Source organism: Palaemon carinicauda, chromosome 18 (assembly GCF_036898095.1).
Source record: "Palaemon carinicauda isolate YSFRI2023 chromosome 18, ASM3689809v2, whole genome shotgun sequence".
NCBI lineage: Eukaryota > Metazoa > Arthropoda > Malacostraca > Decapoda > Palaemonidae > Palaemon > Palaemon carinicauda.
Genome location: NC_090742.1, coordinates 23,675,937 through 23,698,690, shown reverse-complemented (window position 1 = coordinate 23,698,690; position 22,754 = coordinate 23,675,937). Strand labels below are relative to the sequence as shown.

At 42.2% G+C, this 22,754-nt stretch overlaps 1 protein-coding gene across 1 annotated transcript in view; it reads left to right on the top strand.

Moving 5' to 3' along the window:
- Positions 1-22,754, top strand: part of LOC137657224 (NFATC2-interacting protein-like) — a 139,157-nt gene that overhangs the window by 91,067 nt on the left and 25,336 nt on the right. The window contains exons 9-10 of the mRNA XM_068391566.1: positions 13,959-14,085; positions 17,366-17,488. Of these exons, the coding sequence (XP_068247667.1) occupies positions 13,959-14,085; positions 17,366-17,488 (250 nt within the window). The remainder of the gene's footprint in view (positions 1-13,958; positions 14,086-17,365; positions 17,489-22,754) is intronic.

Below are 22,754 nucleotides of genomic sequence, written 5' to 3'. Positions count from 1 at the left end.
CCCAACATACGAGAAATTTGAGATACGAGGAAAGTTTCTTGCAAATTTTTGCCCCGAGATACGAGACGGTTCCCTATGCGGCCGCTAGGTGGCCGAGTATGCAAGAGGCTGCTCACGAGGACAGCATCGCTCGCTCTTTCCCGTCGGATCTCCGTCGCGTAAAGTTATCTCCGAGCATCGGCCGTAGTGTTTGCATTTTTTACATGTTTTTTGCGTTAATCAGTACAGAATTAAGTGAATAAGCAATGGGTCCAAAGCAAGCGAGTGCAAACAACGGTAGTGAAAAGAAAAATTGTATGATGACAATCGAGGTAAAGCATGAAATACTAATAAAAAAACATGAGAGGGGTGTACAAGTGTCTGAGCTGGCCCGCCAATAAGAGAGGAGTATACAGTATCAACAATATGTACCATCCTCAAGCAGAAGGATGCTATAAAGAAGGAAATCAGAGACATGTTAGCGAAGTGGTAGGAGTTTTCTGATTTTATGGAAAAGAGGCACCCGGACAAGTTGGCATGTGGTCGTGCGTTAGCCTTTTGTGACGACACTTGTGTACGTCATTTTCGTAACATTTTGAAGGGGAGACAAAATCAAACATCCCTTGATAGGTTCCTTTTAAAAAGGCCGGCAAAAAGTCTAGGTGAAAGCGAGGCAAAAAGAGCCAAGCCAGAAGAAGAAAAGTAAAAAAATAAAAATGAAAACAAAATTAGAATTCATTTTATTGTAACGTAAAATTAACCTTTATTTTTAAGTGTATGTACAGTAAGCTAATTTCATTCAAGCTAAATTTAAAGTTTTAAGTTATGTTACGTAGTGTTACAAAAGTGTAGCGTACCAAACGTATTGCCGTCAAGTCTCTCTCCTCTCCTTTCTCTCTTCCTCCTCCTCCGCACACACCGCCGTTAGCCGCTACTCTCTGTCTCGAAAGGTAAGAACTCTATAATAATGTCACATTTTATCGCAAATCATAACCAGTACATAGGTATTTGTTATTTTGTTATTTTAGGTTGTGAATTAGGACAATTATAAACATGTTTTTCCACCTTAATATACTGTTTTTAGGTTTTTTTTTCAGAGGGTGGTAACGGATTAATTTTTTTTCTAGTTATTTTATATGGGAAAAATTGATCTGAGATACGTGCAAATTGACATACGAGCTCGGGTCCCGGAACACATTAAGCTCGTATCAAGGTATTACTGTATACGGAAATACTGGGAGCGCCATATCAAACTTTTTCTAGTGAGGAACTAGATACCGAGATCTGGATTCAAGAAAAAACAAAGGATTTTATCATAGAATACGAAATCCCAGGTTTCAAACTTTTCAAAAAGGATCGCCTTACTAAAAAAGGTGGAGAGGTAATGCTCTGTTAAAAATCACTTAAACTCTATATAAATTAAATTAGAAACCAAATGTGAAGTGGCAGGTGCAAACATTAACACTATAGGAAAAAACAAGTCCTTGCTCTTAATATACAGACCACCACATCAAACAAGAACAGGACGAAGAGCTGTATTTTAACTTGGACAAGAAGTTAACAATAAGCCAGTTGTCCTAATGGGAGACTTCAATGCAGTAGTAAACTGGGACACTATGAATTCTACATCAATCACAGTAGAATTTGTCAACAATAAATTCCTCTGTCAGTGGGTCGATAAACCAACTAGGGGAAACAACATACTAGACATTTTGCTAACAACAGAAGAAAATTTAGGGTCCAGTGTTTCAGTAGGCAAAATTGTTAGCAAAAGTGACCATAAAATAGTTAGGTTTCAAGTAAATATTCCTCTTCTAAAAGAAAGAAAATTATAAAAAAGCTAGACTACAAATGTAGTAACTGGGTAAAACTGAAGGAATACACCAAGAATTTAGAATATGACGAAACAGAGAACATAAATATACAATGGGACTCCTTTGTAGAAATATATAAAGAATAAAGGGCCAAATGTATACCACATAGAAAAATTTTACCAAATGGAACTCCACAACCTAAGTGGTTCAACAGAGAAATAGCCAATGCAATAAGAAGTAGAGACAGGAAACATAAATTTATGGGTCCACAGCCGTCAATCCATGAAATTTCCAAGCACCAGAACTTAAGCCAAAAGTAGATAAACTAGTTAGAAAGGCCAAGATCAATGAAAAGAAAAGTGTGGCTTCAATTTTATGCATATGTAAACAGTAGAAAACTGATAAAAAATAACATTAGCCCATTAAGAGACTCGGAGGGTAATCTTATAACAATGATTTGGAAAAAACTGAAGTGATGAATGCATATTTTTCAATATTAATCTTACCCGATAATCATGTAGCTGTCAACTCCGTTGCCCGACAGAATTCTACGGACGGGATACGCCAGCGATCGCTATACAAGAGGGGGGGGTATAGCGAGGGGGGTGTACTCACCAGCGCCATCTGTGGCCAGGTACTGCAGTACTTCTTGTCAACACCACCTCAATTTTTCCTCTGTCGTGCTTCCGGCAAGACCTACATGGATACGCTTATGATTTTGGAGTCTTTGTTCACGGTTTTGGTGAAGTATTGCTCTGAGATTTCAGCTTTCGCTATACAGGAAGCTTTTCCCTTAGCTTAGATAGCTTTTGGATTGATTTTGATTAATGGTATAACGATCTTTGCTTTAATTTGGAAACCCCTCTTGACTGTTCTCTGATTCAAGATGTCCGACCATTCTCAAGCTCCTACCCAAAGACGATGTAGTGTTAGGACTTGTATTAGGCGTCTTCCGAAGGCCTCGGTTGATCCTCACACCGTTTGTTCCGACTGTAGGGGAAAATCCTGTCAGTTGGAAGATCGATGTGAGGAATGTGCCGGGCTTTCGGAATTTGATTTTATTCAATTCCTCAAGTATACGACTAAGTTAGAGAGGGAGAGAGTTAGGAGGAGTTCTGCTCGCTCTTTGCTTTATTCCTCCCCCCATGATCCTCAACCTTTTCCTCCCCCTGTAGTGGCTACCCCCGAACCTATTATCCGTGCTCAGCCTGATATGTCGGATGTTTTACGTGCCATTCAGGCTTTAGGTGATAAGGTGGAGTCGGTAGTGAGTGACCACAAGTTTCTCTTGGCAGATGTCAAGGAACTTAAAGTGAAAAGTGCAGTGGGAAGTGGTAGTGCCAGCCTAGTGTCAGTGTCAGTGTTGCGCATGAGGATACTTCTGTGCGTGCCAGTCGTCCTCCCAGTCCGGGACCTCTTGCAAGCTCCCAAGCCCAGGGGAGAAGCAATGTCGAAGGGCAAAAGGGTTCGGCAGGCCTTGATCGGCGCACAGTAGTATCCTCAGTGGTTGCGGGCGTATCTTATAGAGATCGTCACTTCCACTCTCAGACGATTGAGCCCTTAATTTCCTCGTCTGCAGAAGATGTTTCCGGGAGGAAACGCTGGACCCAGGTCTCAAGGCCTCTTAAGCGTAAGGTCCAGACCGCGCGAGTCCAACAGCCCAGGTGTAGCCACTGGGCTAGTTCGGACTCGCCGCAGTCATCGGATGGCTGCACGCCTCCTAAGAGAGGTAAAGCGATGCCTCAACAGACCTCAACTTCTGTTAAAGCTATGCCTCAACAGACCTCAACTTCTGTTGATCCCAAGTTGGCTACGCTGCAGACTATGCAGTCGCAGCTTGCGGTGTTGATGCAGGAGTTTCAGGCAGAGAAGGTTAACACACCTCCTCCTGCGAGCGCTCCTCCACCTCTGCGCAGTCCAGCCTGCCAGACGTATGATGTTGAGGTTCCTCAAGCTACCTCCATGCGTGAGCTGCCGCATTGGGAGTTGCCAGATACCAGCGCTGTGCAGCAACCTCCACTTTCCTTGAGGCAGGAGCCTCTTGCCACGCGGCAACCTCCTCAACACTTGGGGCAGGAGCCTTATGCTTTGCAGCAACCTCCTCTACCCTTGAGGCAGGAGCCTCATGCGTTGCAACCATCCTCGAGGCAGCAACCTCTTGCCGTGCGACAACCTCCACCATCCTTGAGGCAGCAACCTCAACTCTTGCGGCAGCCACCTCCACTTTCCTCGAGGCGAGAACCTCAACTCTCGAGGCAAGCACCTCAACTCTTGAGGCTAGAACCTCAACTCGTGAGACAAGAGCCTCTCTCTGCGCAGCCACCTCAACCCTTGAGGCAAGCGCAACTCTTGAGGCAGGAACCTCATGCTATGAGACAGCCACCTCAACGCATGCAGCAACCACTTTCTTCTCAGCTTGAGCCGCTTCCCATTCAACTTGAACCGCAGACTATGCAGCATGAGCCTCATGCTTTACAGCATTCGCCTCTCACCACGCTTGCTCCTCAGACCCCCGCAGAACCTCCTTCTTCCCAGCCTCATGACTTTGTCATTACCAGCCCTCATCCTCTTCAGCAGAGACTTGAGGATGAATCCGCAAGTGCGCATGCACCCGCTCTTCAGGATTCAGCCATTCAGCATACCGCTTTATCGTTACCTCTCGCTTCTCAACCCTCAGGTGATGAGGTTTCTGAGGATGAAGCTGCTCACCTGGATGATCCTTCATCTGATGTGGAGGAACCCAAGTCATTGCCACCCTCCATTGACTTTTGCAAGGTCCTAACTCTGTTCAGAGAGTTATACCCTGAACACTTTGTTTCTGCTACCCCTCGCTCTCCTCCATCCGAGTTCTCTCTAGGCATGCAACCTATTAAGTCTGCCTACACTAAGCTTGTCTTCGCTAGATCATCAAAGAGAGCTTTGAGAATGTTAGGGGATTGGTTGCAGTCCAAGCAGCAACTGGGAAGGACGTCTTTTATGTTTCCGCCTCCTAAGCTGACTTCTAAGGCGGGCGTCTGGTATGCCACGGGAGAGGAACCAGGCTTGGGGGTCCCTGCCTCTGCCCAGGCTGACTTCTCAAGTTTGGTTGACTCTCCACGAAGGTCGGCTATGAGACGCTCTAAGGTCTGCTGGACCTTTTCTGACCTGGACCACTTCTTAAAGGGAGTCTTTCGCGCCTTTGAAATTTTTAATTTCCTCGACTGGTGCCTGGGGGCCTTGAGCAAGAAGACTGCCCCTTCTGACAAAGACTCGGCCATGCTGATCATGTCCTGTATGGACAAAGCAATTCGCGATGGTTCCGGCGAACTTGCCTCTATGTTTGTATCGGGAGTCCTCAAGAAAAGGGGACAACTTTGCTCCTTCCTTTCCACTGGTATCACCTCTTGCCAAAGGTCACAGTTACTTTTTGCTCCTCTTTCTAAGTTCCTGTTTCCTGAGGATCTTATCAAGGAAATGTCTGCGGCTCTTATACAGAAGGATACGCATGACCTCGTGGCCTCTTCAGCACGGAAGGCTAAGGTTGCACCTTCAGTACCAAGAACTTACCGCACCCCAGTGGCTGATACTCCTGCTACCAGATTTATTCCGCCCTTTCGTGGCAGAGCCCCCAGCCGAGGAGGTACCCGCCCAGACGGTCACAGGGGCAGGTCCAAGAAAGGTACCAAGTCTTCGAAAAGCAAACATTGACTCTCCTCCTCTCCAGACAGCTGTAGGAGCCAGACTCAAGACCTGGCAAGCTTGGGAAAGAAGAGGTGCAGACGCCCAGTCTGTCAAGTGGCTAAGGGAGGGTTACAGGATCCCATTCTGCCGCAATCCCCCTCTGACCACTTCTCCCATCAACCTCTCTCCCAACTACAAGGAAAAGGACAAGAGGCTAGCGTTACATCAAGAGGTGTCGCTCCTGTTACAGAAGGAGGCAGTGGTGATAGTCCGGGATCATCAATCCCCGGGCTTCTACAACCGTCTCTTCCTGGTGGCCAAGAAGACAGGAGGTTGGAGACCGGTGCTGGACGTCAGTGCGCTCAATGCTTATGTCACCAAGCAGACGTTCACTATGGAGACGACGAAGTCGGTCCTAGCAGCGGTCAGGCAGGAGGACTGGATGGTCTCGTTGGATCTGAAAGACGCCTACTTTCACGTCCCCATTCATCCAGACTCCCAACCTTTTCTGAGATTCGTTTTTGGAAAGGTTGTGTACCAATTCCAAGCCCTGTGTTTTGGCCTAAGCACGGCACCTCTGGTGTTTACGCGACTGATGAGGAATATTGCGAAATTCCTCCACTTGGCGGACATCAGAGCCTCCCTTTATTTAGACGACTGGCTTTTAAGAGCCCCCACAAGTCGTCGCTGTCTGGAGAGTCTCAGATGGACTTTGGACTTGACCAAGGAACTGGGTCTTTTGGTCAACTTAGAGAAGTCCCAGCTTATTCCTTCCCAAACCATCGTTTACCTGGGAATGGAGATTCGGAGTCAAGCTTTTCGGGCTTTTCCGTCGGCCCCAAGAATCAACCAAGCCCTAGAGTGCATCCTGAGCATGCTGAAGAGGAACAGATGCTCGGTGAGACAGTGGATGAGTCTAACAGGGACCCTGTCATCGTTAGCCCTGTTCACCGAGTTAGGGAGACTCCACCTCCGCCCCCTTCAATACCATCTAGCAGCTCACTGGGACAAGAATATGACGCTCGAAGCGGTCTCTATTCCTGTTACCAAAGAGATGAAGACTACTCTCATGTGGTGGAAGAGCAACATCCTTCTCAAGGAGGGTCTCTCGTTAGCTGTTCAGACCCCCAATCTTCATCTCTATTCGGACGCATCAGACTCGGGCTGGGGCGCGACCTTGGACGGACAGGAATGCTCGGGAACATGGAACAAGGAACAGGAAACGCTTCACATCAATTGCAAGGAGTTGTTGGCAGTACATCTGGCCTTAATGAACTTCAAGTCCCTCCTGCTAAACAAGGTGGTGGAGGTGAACTCCGACAACACCACAGCCTTGGCGTACATCTCCAAGCAGGGAGGGACTCATTCGAGGAAGCTGTACGAGATAGCAAGGGACCTCCTCATTTGGTCAAGAAGTCGAAACCTCACGCTGGTAACGAGATTCATTCAAGGCAATATGAATGTCTCGGCAGATCGCCTCAGCAGGAAGGGTCAAGTCATCCCCACAGAATGGACCCTTCACAAGAACGTGTGCAACAGGCTTTGGGCCTTGTGGGGTCAGCCAACGATAGATCTGTTCGCTACCTCGATGACCAAGAGGCTCCCATTGTACTGTTCCCCAATCCCAGACCCGGCAGCAGTTCACGTGGATGCTTTTCTGCTGGATTGGTCCCACCTCGATCTATATGCATTCCCGCCGTTCAAGATCATCAACAGAGTTATTCAGAAGTTCGTCTCTCACGAAGGGACACGGCTGACGTTGGTTGCTCCCCTTTGGCCTGCAAGAGAATGGTTCACAGAGGTACTGCAATGGCTGGTCGACGTTCCCAGGACTCTCCCTCTAAGAGTGGACCTTCTACGTCAACCTCACGTAAAGAAGGTACACCCAAGCCTCCACGCTCTTCGTCTGACTGCCTTCAGACTATCGAAAGACTCTCTAGAGCTAGAGGCTTTTCGAAGGAGGCAGCCAGAGCGATTGCCAGAGCAAGGAGGATATCCACTCGCAGAGTCTATCAATCCAAGTGGGAAGTCTTCAGAAGCTGGTGCAGAGCCAATGCAGTTTCCTCTACCAGTACCTCTGTAACCCAAGTTGCTGACTTCCTGTTGCATCTTAGGAATGTTAGATCTCTTTCGGCTCCTACGATCAAAGGGTACAGAAGTATGTTGGCAACAGTTTTCCGCCACAGAGGCTTGGATCTTTCCTCCAACAAAGATCTACAGGACATCCTTAAGTCTTTCGAGACCTCTAAAGAACGTCGCTTGTCCACTCCAGGCTGGAATCTAGACGTAGTCTTAAGGTTCCTTATGTCTCCTAGATTTGAACCTCTCCAGTCAGCCTCTTTCAAAGACCTTACTCTCAAAACTCTTTTCCTCGTCTGCCTTGCAACAGCCAAAAGAGTTAGTGAGGTTCACGCCTTCAGCAGGAACATAGGATTCACATCCGAAACAGCTACATGTTCCTTACAGCTCGGGTTTTTGGCAAAAAATGAACTTCCTTCACGTCCTTGGCCTAGATCGTTCGAAATTCCTAGCCTTTCCAACATGGTGGGTAACGAGCTAGAGAGAGTTCTTTGCCCTGTCAGAGCTCTAAAGTACTATCTTAAAAGGTCAAAACCTATACGAGGACAATCAGAGGCCTTATGGTGTGCCATTAAGAAACCTTCGATGCCTATGTCCAAGAACGCAGTTTCGTATTACATAAGGCTTCTGATTAGAGAAGCTCATTCTCACATGAAGGATGAAGACCTTGCTTTGCTGAAGGTAAGGACACACGAAGTGAGAGCTGTGGCTACTTCGATGGCCTTCAAACAGAACCGTTCTCTGCAGAGTATTATGGATGCAACCTATTGGAGGAGCAAGTCAGTGTTTGCATCATTCTATCTCAAAGATGTCCAGTCTCTTTACGAGAACTGCTACACCCTGGGACCATTCGTAGCAGCGAGTGCAGTAGTAGGTGAGATCTCAGCCACTACATTCCCTTAATCCCATAACCTTTTTTAACCTTTCTCTTGAATGCTTTTATTGTTGTTTTGGGTTGTTACGGTAGGCTAAGAAGCCTTCCGCATCCTAGTTGATTTGGCGGATGGTCAATTCTTTCTTGAGAAGCGCCTAGGTTAGAGGTTGTGTAGAGGTCCTTTAGTATGGGTTGCAGCCCTTTATACTTCAGCACCTTAGAGTTGTTCAGCCTCCTAAGAGGAACGCTGCGCTCAGTAAGGAAGACGAACTTATTAAAGGCAGAGTAATGGTTCAAGTCGACTTCCTTACCAGGTACTTATAATTTCATTGTTATTTTGAATAACTGATAATATGAAATACGGGATACTTAGCTTCTTGATTAACATGTACACTGGTTTTCACCCACCCCCCTGGGTGTGAATCAGCTACATGATTATCGGGTAAGATTAATATTGAAAAATGTTATTTTCATTAGTAAAATAAATTTTTGAATATACTTACCCGATAATCATGATTTAATTGACCCACCCTTCCTCCCCATAGAGAACCAGTGGACCGAGGAAAAATTGAGGTGGTGTTGACAAGAAGTACTGCAGTACCTGGCCACAGATGGCGCTGGTGAGTACACCCCCCTCTTGTATAGCGATCGCTGGCGTATCCCGTCCGTAGAATTCTGTCGGGCAACGGAGTTGACAGCTACATGATTATCGGGTAAGTATATTCAAAAATTTATTTTACTAATGAAAATAACATTTCACAACTGGATTCACTAGGGAAGAATCAACGACCCTCCCTAAACCAGCTATCAAATATGAAGGGCCACAACTGTTAAATAGAATCACCTTTTCAATGGTTGATGTCAAAAATAAAATAAAAGGACTCCGTAAGTCTAAGGCACCAGGTCCAGATAATATTCATCCAAGAGAGAGTATAGAACTAGAAGAGATAACCTCACTCTTACAAAATGTTCCAAAAGACAGCCAATGAAAGAAAGGCACCATAACAATGGAAACTAGGCAATATTCCTCCAATATACAAGAAGGGGCCAAAAGAAGAACCTGGAAATTACAGACCAGTGTGTCTAAGTTTAGTACTTTGAAAATTTTTTAATCAATTATAGTAGATTCAATAGCGGAACATATAGAGAAAAACAATCTTTTGATAGACATCCAACATGGTTTTAGACAAAAGAGATCATGTGTGACAAATCTTTTGGAATTTTTCCACATGATTAGCATTTATGACAAAAGCGTGGCAATAGACATCATATACCTAGACTTTCAAAAGGCTTTTGACAAAGTTCCTCATTAAAAATTAATGGTCAAAATTAGAGCTCTAGGCATCATTGACGAGCTAGTTAAATGGATCGAAGATTGGCTAACAAACAGAAAACAGAGTTGTAATCAATGGAGAAGCTTCAGAGTCGGCAGCAGTTACAAGCGGAGTACCTCAAGGATACATCCTTGGACCATTGCTATTTCTGATCTACATTAACGACATAGATTTAGGATTAACTAGTAGAATAGCCAAGTTTGGTTATGACACTAAATTGGACATGAATGCTGCGAACTTTGAAGACATAGAAGCCTTAAGAGAGGAATAATGAAGCTAGGAGAATGGTCCAGAAAATGGCAAATGCTTTTTGACTGTGGGAAATGTAAAGTCGTGCACATAGGTTATAGTAACCCACAATCAGATTACTCACTGCTAGGTAATAAAATAGAAAGTGTAGACCAGAAGGAACATGTCGGTATTATTATCAGCAAGGATTTTAAGTTCAAGCAGAGCATAAAAGCTGAAAAGAAAGCACAGAAACTAATAGCCTACATAAAGAGACAATCCAAATACAGAAACAAAGACACTGTACTACAGCTGTACACATCACTAGTAAGACCCCATCTGAAATACGGAGTCCAATTCTGGGGTCCAAGTATTCAGAAGGATATAGATAGACTGGAAGCAGTACAAGCTTGGGTCATCAAATTAGTTTGAACACTGAGGCAATTTGGATATAGACAGGATGAAATGTTTGAACTTATTTGATCTACAAACTTAACGACTATGGGGACACTTAATAGAGGCATTCAAAATTCTTGAAAGAATAACAAATGTAGATTACAACAGTCTATTCATGCTTAGCACAAATCAGTCCAGAGTACATAAATTCGGCATGGCAAAAACCTAGGCCAGAGTGTGTACTGGAAAGAGACTTTGAGTGCTTTCATTCGAAGGAATTTGACATTGATGTCATGACGTCCATTGGAATAACTTCCTGTCGAAAAAGAAAACATTGATAAACTTTTGGAAGGCCACTCTACCAAGTTAACCACTGAAACTGAAGAGTTGTTGCACGTGCAAAAATACCAGCAGAAGGGTATGGTTGAAGAACTGTCATCTAAAGAGAATGAAGGAAGGGAGGAGGTATCGAGTACCGTAATCACTGAAATACGGGCAAAATGGGTGAACTACAGATTTTTGTTGAAAAATATCACCTGGATACAGTGGTAGAAAATTGTTCAGTGAACATTTTCAGTGAGTTTATGACCTACTTGAGAAGAATTATGCAACAAAATAAGAAACAATGTATAATGGATAGGTTCTTAGTTAAAGAAAAAAGGAGAGCAACTGCACAGATTGATTCACCTGTGCAAAAGAAGGAGACGAGGAAAAAACTCATGAAGAACAGTTACCCACTCTTTTCATGGAAGGGGATTCCCCTTAAAATTAGTAACCCTTCCCCTTCTCTCTACATCCATTCACGTACAGTATGCCATTACACCGCAGTTAAAAAGGTAAGTAGATGATACAAAAAGTGTTTAAATTTATTTTATTTTGTATTTAGTTTTAGTAGTTTAGATACATGTTTTTGCATATTAGTACAGTATTTAGTTTTAGAATGTAAACATTTATCAGGTGTTTATAAACAGATTAATATAGTTTATATTATGCCCCCTGTGGCTGCGGGGCCATAACAACAGTTAGAGTAGCTGCAATGTATTGCTGCGTGTCGTAAGAGGCCACTAAAAGGGACGGGATGAGGGGACTGGGAACCCCCTAACCTGTATCGTATTCATGTGAGATATCAAAGAGGTTGAGCTGGGGGGAGAGTGACTGCTCCTCGCATTCGAGACGGATGTGTGAAGTTGCCATGGCTGTTCAATTTGTTTGTTGATGGAGTGGTGAGAGAGGCGAATGCTCGAGTGCTTGATCGAAGGTTGAAACTGATAGACAAGAGTGATCATGAATGGGAGGTAAATCAGTTGTTATTTGTGGATGATACTGTATTGGTTGCAGACTCGGAAGAGAAGCTTCGTTGATTAGTGACAGAGTTTGGAAGGTTATGTGAGAGAAGGAAGTTGAGAATTGATGTGGGTCAGAGCAACGTTATGAGATGCAAGAGAATGGAGTGTGGTGCGAGGTTGAATGTGAGTGGAGGTAGTACGATAGAGGGTTAAAGATGTGAGATTGGAAATATGCTTAAGAATAGAAGAATGGATAAATTTGCTTTGTGTGAGACAAAGATAAAAGGGAAGGGTGAGAATGCAATCTTAGACGTACAGGGTGGTTTTAGAAGAGGTAGGGGTTGTATGAATCAGATTTTTACAGTTAGGCAGATATGAGAGAAATATTTAGCAAAAAGCAAGGTGGTGTATGTTGCGTTTATGGATCTGGAGAAAACGTATGATAGAGTTGATAGGGAAGCGGTGTGGAATGTGATGAGGTTATATGGAATTAGTGAAAGGTTATTGCAATCAGCGAAGAGTTTCTACATAGGTAGTAAAGCATGTGTTAGGATAGGAAATGAAGTGAGCGAGTGGTTTCCAGTGAGAGTGGGGCCGAGACGGATGTGTGAAGTTGCCATGGCTGTTCAATTTGTTTGTTGATGGAGTGGTGAGAGAGGCGAATGCTCGAGTGCTTGATCGAAGGTTGAAACTGATAGACAAGAGTGATCATGAATGGGAGGTAAATCAGTTGTTATTTGTGGATGATACTGTATTGGTTGCAGACTCGGAAGAGAAGCTTCGTTGATTAGTGACAGAGTTTGGAAGGTTATGTGAGAGAAGAAAGTTGAGAATTGATGTGGGTCAGAGCAACGTTATGAGATGCAAGAGAATGGAGTGTGGTGCGAGGTTGAATGTCATGTTGAATGGAGTTACTTGAGTAGATCAGTTCAAGTACTTAGGGTCTGGTGTTTCAGCAAATGGTGGAGTGGAAGCAGACGTACGTCAGAGAGTGAATGAAGGATGCAAAGTGTTGGGGGGGCAGTGAAAGGAGAGGTAAAGAATAGAAGGTTAGGCATGAATGTAAAGAGAATTCTGTATAAGAAAGTGATTGTACCAACTGTGATGTATGGATTGGAGTTGTGGGGAATGAAAGTGACGGAGAGACAGAAATTGAATGTGTTTGAGATGAAGTGTCTGAGGAGTATGGCTGGTGTATCTTGATTGAATAGTGTTAGGAATGAAGTAGTGAGGGTGAGAACGGGTGTAAGAAATGATTTAGCAGTTAGAGTGGATATGAATGTGTTGAGGGGGTTTGGCCATGTTGCAATCTTGGGAAGTGGTGGCCTGGTAAAGAAGGTGATGAATGCAAGAGTTGATGGGAGAAGCAAAAGATGAAGGCCAAGGTTTGGGTGGATGGATGGTGTGAAGAAAGCTCTGGGTGATAGGAGGATAGATGTGAGAGAGGCAAGAGAGCGTGCTGGAAATAGGAATGGATGACGAGCGATTGTGACGCAGTTCTGATAGGCCCTGCACCAGTAGGGGATTCAGCATATGAAACTTCATTTGTAGTGGATAAAGGGGGTCGGTGCGCTGTGGCACCCTAGCAGTACCAGCCAAACTCGATTGAATCCCTTGTCAGGCTAGGAGGACCGGAGAGAGGAAAGGTCCCCGTTTGTTCCTTTGTTTAATGTCGGCTATCCCGCAAAATTGGGGGAAGTGCCTTGGTAAATAGATATACATTGGCTTATGGGAAAAATAGTTTCGGTTTTCGAACAAATCAATTCTTGACCAGAATTTCTGAATGTATTATGGTAGAAAACCGATGTATTACTGTACTAAATTAGCATGTTGATAAGCAGCCTTCCCTTTAGTTGTGATTCACGTTGTTTAGCCTGTCTAACCTAAGTCTGTTGTGCACGACTCTAGGGTCTAGATGTTTACAAATCAGGAATTTAGATTAATTTCCCCAATGGCTTATATTAGTTGTAGAAATTAGAACTCGAAAGCTTACCATGTATTTAGGTGAATTTGTATGAATAAACCAAACTGCAGATATCCTAGGCCATGATTGGTGATGCTTACCTAACCTATATCCAGCAATTCCATACTATTGAATTATCTGGACAGGTTTCTACTTCCCCTAATAGTTTGGATTAACAAGATTTTAGTCAATTGTATTATCTGTATTGAATTGGGAGTGCTTTATTTAGATTAGTTGACATGATATGAGTTAAGAGTGTAGTTTACTTAAATGCTTTTTTGTGAAACACACAATACACATAAATAACTGTGTAACTTATGAAAAGTTGTATTTTTCTTTCAACAGGGATCTTGATTTATCTATTTTGGAATCTCCGATATATGACCCCAAAGTGAAAAAGCGAAGGACAAAAGCAATGAAGAAAGCCATGGAGAGTATAAAGCAGTTTTCTGAAGAATTATCCAAGATGAAAGTAAGTTGTTTCTTGTCATGAATCTCTTCTATTCATTACTTTGGTTCCAAAATCATGATCTCAATTTTTTTCATCCATTTAACTGTCAAAAAAATGCTGTAAGTTTATATCTAGATTTAGTGAATGGGTGAAACAGTCTCAAAAATAGTTATTGTGTCTTTGCTGATTATCACCTGGAGAAAGAGTTATTTATCCTATTTAGAGGATTTAAAGACTAACTAAAAGTATTGACACCTCATACTGTGATACCGAGTACAGTGGAACCTCTACATACGATTGCCTTTACATACGATTGTTCCAACATCCGAAGTAAAATTCGATCAAATTTTCGTCTCGACACCTGAAGAGATGCTCCAACATCCGACGTAGATCATACGCATAGAATTTTCTTGAAGCGTTGATCGTAGTTTCTTGTTTTCACCGGTAGACGGTAGCACATCGGAGGGACGCCATTAAGCGTCGCGTCAGTCAGTTCTCTGTTCTCGTGCACTTCGGGTGGTTGTCCTCTGTTCGGTCCGTTATTAACAGTGCTTATTATCTTCCTTTTCTTACGTTTCCTTTTTGATTTGACGTATAATCATGGGTCCTAAGAAGCTTACTTTTGGTACAGGTAGTAGCAGTGGTGAGAAAAGGAAGAAGGCAATGCTTTCATTAGAACTGAAGCAAGAAATTATAGAAAAACATGAGCGCTGTGTGCGTGTGAGTGATCTGGCTAAACAATATGATTTGAATATGTCTACGATCTCGACGATCATCAAGCAGAAGGCAGCCATTAACGCAGTCAAACTATCGAAGGGGATCACCATTATTTCAAAACGTTGTAACCCTACCCTGGAAGAGAGGGAACACCTTTTGTTGATATGGATAAAGGACAAAGAGATATGATTTGAATATGTCTACGATCTCGACGATCATCAAGCAGAAGGCAGCCATTAAAGCAGTCAAACTATCGAAGGGGATCACCATTATTTCAAAACATTGTAGCCCTACCCTGGAAGAGAGGGAACACCTTTTGTTGATATGGATAAAGGACAAAGAGATTGTTGGCGATACGATCACTGAAACGATCATTTGTGAGAAGGCCAGTGCTATATATTGTGACTTGAAGGCGGCGGGCTCCTGGGGGAGAGTTCAACCGATCCTACAACGGAGGAATTCAAGGCGTCTCGCGGTTGATTCGAGAAATTTAAGAGATGGACCAGGATTCATTCAGTTGTTCGGCACCGAGAGGCTTCAAGTTCGAATACCAAGGCTGCCAACGATTTTGTTAGGAAGTTTGAAAAGATCGTGGAGGGTGAAGGCTACGTAAAGCAGCAAGTTTTCAATTGTGATGAAACCGATCTGTTTTGGAAAAAGATGCCTTGTCGAACATACATCACCGCCGAAGAGAAGAAAATGCCTGGACATAAGCCTATGAAGGATCAGTTGACTCTTGCCCTATGTGCCAACGCCAGTGGGGACTGCAAATTAAAGCCGTTATTGGTTTATCATTCCGAAAACTCTAGGCCATTTAAGGCACATAGAGTCAATAAAGACATGCTGCATGTTTTCTGGCGTGCTAATTCTAAGGCTTGGGTTACTAGGCATTTCTTTGTTGAATGGGTAAACCAAGTTTTCGGCCCTGCTGTCAAGAAGTACCTTCAGGAGAGGAATTTGCCTTTAAAGTGCTTGCTTTGCTTGGATAAGGCTCCTGCCCCCCCCCCCCCCCCCCCCCGAGTGCTGTATCTTCCACCGAACTTCCAAATTCTGTCACTAATCGTCCAAGCTTCTCTTCGGTGTCTGCAACCAGTACAGTATCATCCGCAAACAAAAACTGATTTACCTCCCATTCATGGTCATTCTCGTCTACCAGTTTTAATCATCGTCCAAGCACTCGAGCATTCACCTCTGTCACCACTCCATCAACATCCAAGTTAAACAACCACGGCGACATCACACATCCCTGTCTCAGCCCCACTCTCACCGGAAACCAATCACTCACTTCATTTCCTATCCTAACACATGCTTTACTACCTTTGTAGAAACTTTTCACTGCTTGCAACAACCTTCCACCAACTCTATATAACCTCATCACATTCCACATTGCTTCCCTATCAACTCTATCATACGCTTTCTCCAGATCCATAAACGCAACATACACCTCCTTACCTTTTGCTAAATATTTCTCGCATATCTGCCTAACTGTAAAAATCTGATTCATACAACCCCTACCTCTTCTAAGACCACCCTGTATTTCTAAGATTGCATTCTCTGTTTTATCCTTGATCCTATTAATCATTACTCTACCATACACTTTTCCAACTATGCTTAACAAACTAATACCTCTTGAATTACAACACTCATGCACATCTCCTTTACCCTTATATAGTGGTACAATACATGCACAAACCCAATCTACTGGTACCATTGACAACACAAAACACATATTAAACAATCTCACCAACCATTCAAGTACAGTCACACCCCCCTCCTTCAACATCTCAGCTCTCACACCATCCATACCAGATGCTTTTCCTACTCTCGTTTCATCTAGTGCTCTCCTCACTTCATCTATTGTAATCTCTCTCTCATTCTCATCTCCCATCACTGGCACCTCAACACCTGCAACAGCAATTATATCTGCCTCCCTATTATCCTCAACATTCAGTAAACTTTCAAAATATTCCGCCCATCTTTTCCTTGCCTCCTCTCCTTTTAGCAACCTTCCATTTCCATCTTTCACTGTCTCTTCCATTCTTGAGCCAGCCTTCCTTACTTTCTTCACTTCTTTCCAAAACTTCTTCTTATTCTCTTCATATGAATGACCCAATCCCTGACCCCACCTCAGGTCAGCTGCCCTAAAATAATATAATTAATGGTTTTCTTGCCATTTGCTCTTTTCTGCATTTTTTGAGTTAAATACAATCTTCCAAATGTCATGGTCTTATTTATAGCAGTGGTTTATCCCTTCACATTCCTTTTTCATATATGTATCAAAAGTTTTATGGTGTCTATAGTGCTCGGGATTTACTCATTCTTTGTCTTTCAACTACCATACATTTATTGTTTCATAGATATTAACCTTTGTTTGCAATAGCAAAATCTTAAAACAATACCTTTTTGAATTTGCTTTAGGAATCTAGAAATAGCAACCACTGATCTTGGTTTTTTTTTTTTATAAAAACATTAATGGCCTTTGTTGTCTTGACAGCTATGAATGTTGAATCCTCTATATTATGCAATTTGGGAAATTGAAGATATTAGGTAAAATTACTGGTCTTAGCTATCTTGCATTTTCCAGGCTGATGGTAGTTTTAACGGCGACATAACAATTGTGAGCGATGAAGACGATGATGCTGAAAATGAGACGATAACACTGTTCATCAAGTTTGAATCTGATTACATACGATGCAAAGTCAGACAGGTGAGTTTTTATATTAGTATTCGATTCAAGTGTAGATTTTCATAATTGTTCATTTACCGTATTGCGTTGGAGTACTCGTAACTAATTTTCTTAACTATTTTAATGAACCTCCCATGGTGTTTATATTGTTGCTTATGTAGAAGCTGAGTTTTATGAAAATTTACCCCTAAAACTAAAAAATCCTTATTCTATTTTTTTTTAATAGACTTATACCTCTAGTAAAGTAATGAAACAATCTAGCAGTTAATGGCAAGAAGCAATGTCCAGGGCATGCCACAAAACTTTGTCTTTTCAGCATGAGTCTGCTTGGATTTGACAAATATCCCCAAAATCCTGATTGTTCAATTTAGAATTTTTAATGCATTTACGATGTAATCTTCTGAATTTGTTAATAACTACTGCTTATATTGTTCAAGGTAATTGTTTCTGGGCAATCATGATCTGCATTCTATATGTATCATGTCAGAAAAAGTATTTTGATGTGAATGACCATTGTGAGTAGTGCAAAGGCCTCACTGTTCCTCTTGTGGAAAATTGTGTGTCTATGGTTGTAATTTTGTTGGGCTGATTTCTTTCCTCTATATGAGCATTGTACCTTATACAAGTATACCTCGACTTGCGTAGGGTTCAAGTTAAGTCAATTTCAAATATACATTTGCGAATAATAAGGAATATTTTTTTAGCTCATAGATTACTAATGCAAATTACATCAGCACAAATTTGTTATAGAGTATCATAGTTTTAATACATTTTTTTATAACTATTAATCATTATTATTAGCGCTCTCTCTCTCTCTTTATATATATATATATATATATATATATATATATATATATATATATATATATATATATATATATATATATATATATATATATATATATATATTTATTTGGGCTCAAGCCATGACGTCCTAATGGAAGGTTCCTTTAGTAGCTTCCGAAGGATATATATGACTACAGTGATATTCCCAGAGAATCAAACCAAAGGTTTCACAGAATTCTAACTTCTGGCGCGAGTACCTTTAAGATTACTCTCAAGGGTATCGTATATCATCAGGGGACGTATTCTTGACACGCCACATGGCAATCTGCACCCCGAATAGCCTTTACGTCTCTAGGCTCTAGGGGGAAAACGTGGCAGAATAGAAGGGTAACCGCAACAAAGATTACCCTGGTTCCCCTACTACAATCGTATCAAAACCGCGCCAACTCCCTCTGGCGGTCATTCCTTTATCTGTAGCGACACGCTACGGTGGTGTTCCCTGTCGATCTGACATTTCCGATCGATTTCTGGGAATCTTTATGCTTCTACGGCTTCTTTTTCCATCTAGAAAGTTGAGTATTGATTCTTTACAATATGTAATTTAGTTCCAGCCTCGCAATGAAATTGTGTATTTCTAGTGTGCAGATCTTCGCCGGTGTCGCCATGGCGCTGTCGTTCTTTGTACATGTGCTATTTAGTTAGCAGAACGACATTCCGGTGTAAATAGCTTATTCATTGTTATGACAGCTATTTAGGCATTATATATTGTAAAGATATCTATAAGCATATTTTTCCCTTTCCGTGGCGATCGTATATGTCAGAGTTTTGGTGATTTAGGTTACCGAAATCTCGTCTTGTCTGGGTAACATAACCTAGACAATATATACTTTCGTCATTTCCCCGGTTACCCTTGTGTATTGGTTATCATTCCTGGAGATCGATATCTCCGGGAATTATATTAACCATCATCAATCTCACTAGAGATTTATGGGTAATCGCTCTCCCCTCTGAGAGTAGCCTTAGGCTACAACTCTTTGCGTCGGCCTTGAATTTCGAATTCAGGCATGACTAGCCTAGAGTTTTCTGTCTCATCCCTTAACGGCCGTCGGCAAGTTTTGGGATTCTATCAGAACCTCAGAGTATTTAGTCTTTGTCGGCAGTCGGTCGGCGGGGTGATTGCATTCCCTTACTGTCGGAACTACCGGCATAGGAGGCTAGCCCTCCCTAGACTACACCTGAAGTGCTCGAATGTTACCGCCACCTTCTCCCTGTGGTCTAGTAGACTAGTCCTATGCTCGCCGACCCTAGGCTATAGAGTCGTATACTCTTGTGGCCTAGGATGGCACCGGCGTTGGAACTCTGTTTCTCCCTTGTTGAGAGGAAGGCATGAGCTGCCATCCCCTTAACTGTATTAGCACCTCCTAAGTTGGAGAATAAATGATTCTCCTGCCGCTTGTGGTCGTGCCGGTACTGAAACAGAGTTTCTTCAAGGTGTGTACATCCGGCAACATTGCCGGTCCCTCCTATACCTCATATAGGACCCTTTCCCCTCCCCTCTCTGTTCTTTTACGATGGCCGAGCCATTGTCTTTCCTGTGCTGGAGTCCTGCAACCTTACCATTGCAGGTGGGTTGCCGGAGCCACCCAGACCCCCCCCCCTCCTCAGCCGTCGGCTGTCGGCGACTGCCAACGGCCATGACGGCTGTCGGCGACTGCCGGCTTTGGTGGCTGTGGATGAGAGGCCCCTCTTGTCACCAAGGTTCTCCAGTTCTCCCTTGAACTGCTGGCCACAGTTTCTGTTGTCAGTGTATTGTTCTGGCCGGCAGTAGACCGGCACAGATAGATACTGACTCGGTAGGTAGCATGCCGACTGTACTTGTGCTGCCGGAAGCTGGCCTACAGTAGTAAGCCGGCAATAGTACTGTGGCTAAATGGAAGTGAACCTTCTTTTCGGAGAAAGGCAGTAAAATTAGACCTTTACATCTTTTATTACTGTATACATATACAGTAATAGATAGCCTTCACTCCATGCTTTCTCTCTCTCTCTCTCTCTCTCTTTTCTAGCTTGCTAGATGCTCCGACAATAGCCAGCTAATCCGGCAATATGCCGGCTGAACTACAGTATATGTCTATACAGGTAATCAGTATAATTGCAGTATAGTATATACAGCAGATGAATAACTATCGTATATATTATACTAGTAGTTATTTCCAATATATCTTGGGTATCCCTGCCCAGATATTTTCTGAACCCAATTCTATATTGATGGATTAATATTTCATCAATATTCTGATTTAAAATCAGTTTCCATTTACCCTGCAATATTGGATTTCGTAAAGGGCGGGTGGTGTGACACCTCTAACCCCTATAGGGGAGAGCCCTTATCCCTGAGTTTCCCTGATCAAAAAACTCCCTGATTTAATATTGTACGGGATATCACAGCAAATAGATTGGTTGTGATGCATAAGTAAATGTCTTTTATTTTCTGCCGGCTGAACTACGGTATAGGTCTATACAGGTAGTCAGTATATTTGTGGTATAGTAAATACGGCAGATGGATAACTAACGTATAGATTATACTAGTACAGTAGGGTCCCGAATTATGTGAGAATTTGGTCGATGAAAGGCCTCGTGTAATTGGAAATTCGTGTATTTCGAAACACATCATGGCGGCAAACAGCAACCTACCCGTCAATTTTTTTTCACTCCATTTCTAGCTTTCTAGCTATATATATACTGTATATACACTGTGTGTGTATGTATGTATGTATGTATATATTATATATATATAAAACATATATATATATATATATATATATATATATATATATATACTGTAGCTTTTATCTTAACAATACTGTAAGAAATCCTTCTTATAGATTTTTGTTTATAAAATACTGTACAAAATTTCTTTTATGGATAAATAAAACAATAAAAAGTTGTTAAAGTTTTGATAATTTTCTATGACTGTAGTATTTACTACTGTACTATGCATAGCTTACTGTTTTCAGTATTTTCCGAATAATGTAGAATTATTTCCTATAGATACAAAAAACAAAAAAGGGTTTTCAAGGTTTGATACAGTATCTAGCAATAGTTAAAAATTACAGTATAGTACTGTATATCCATGATGACACTCCCACACGTAAACACGGCCACTAGGCGCAAGTGTGCACTAGGCTGCTGTACGATAATCTACCGTAATTTTCTGTCAGAAAACTTCTAAGCGTCCCCCCTGGACCAGGTTGCCGCTAACGTACCGTCACGCTTTTTTTGCCCTGAGCGGTCATTTCACTAATGATAATTTTTCAAAGTTAATATCATTTCTTTATGCTTATAATTCATAATAATAGTTAAAAGTAGGGATATTAATTAAATGGTTGAGTAAAAAAACAATTAATACTACTATTATTTCATTTCAAATGGCTACATAATACTGTACTGAATATTCTAATGGGTTCTTTTTATCTTCAATCGTAAATCTTACGCCTGGATAAGCAACAAAAGGAAAGGGACAAGTCTCTCTCTCTCTCTCTCTCTCTCTCTCTCTCTCTCTCTCTCTCTCTCTCTCTCTCTCTCTCATATCGTTTCCTGTATAGTTTTCAAATATGTTCGTCATACATTTGTACATTATTTATCCACTTTATTTTCTCTCTCTCTCTCTCTCTCTCTCTCTCTCTCTCTCTCTCTCTCTCTCTCTCTCTCTCTCTCTCTCTCTCTCTCTTTTCATATCGTTTCCTGTATAGTTTTCAAATATGTTCGTCATACATTTGTACATTATTTATCCACTTTATTTTCTCTCTCTCTCTCTCTCTCTCTCTCTCTCTCTCTCTCTCTCTCTCTCTCTCTCTCTCTCTCTCTCTCTCTCTCTCGGCTTTTCCTTTCCCTTTATAGTTTTGTGAAATTTCGTTGTCCAGTCATTCGGTAATGAGAAGTCATTTTCGCTTTCGGCATCGAAAGAAAACTGTTTCTTCAATATACTCATCACTGGAGGATTCAGAACTTGTGCTCTCATTATCAAACAGGTTATCATTATCAAATTCCTCAACAAGAATATCATTTATTTCATCTAAAGAAATAACCTTCCTCTTTAGACCGTTCATTACAAAAGGAACAACCAATAACCACTTATGCATGAATGCCCGAGCGCACTGATAGGAAACCAGTAAGTTTTCTAACATCAAGCTACCTTCAGAAAAATAGTTGCCAGACATCATATAAGTTTCTATTCACAGTCCCCATATGCTGAGTGTTGCCAAGTGGTGATCCTATACTTACTATACGAGTAAACGTAATATCACGAGACTGACGGCTTGTAAAAGGCAATTAATGTCATGAACGGAATATACAGTTGAAGGCGGTACCGAGTAGATCGTGGTGAACGGTTTATCACGTGGGTGACGCTTAACAGGTTAAAAAAACATTTTATATAGTTCGGTATTTTCTCTATCCATCCTCTCCCAGAAAACCTTCAAATGTGAATTATCGGAATGTGTGCAGA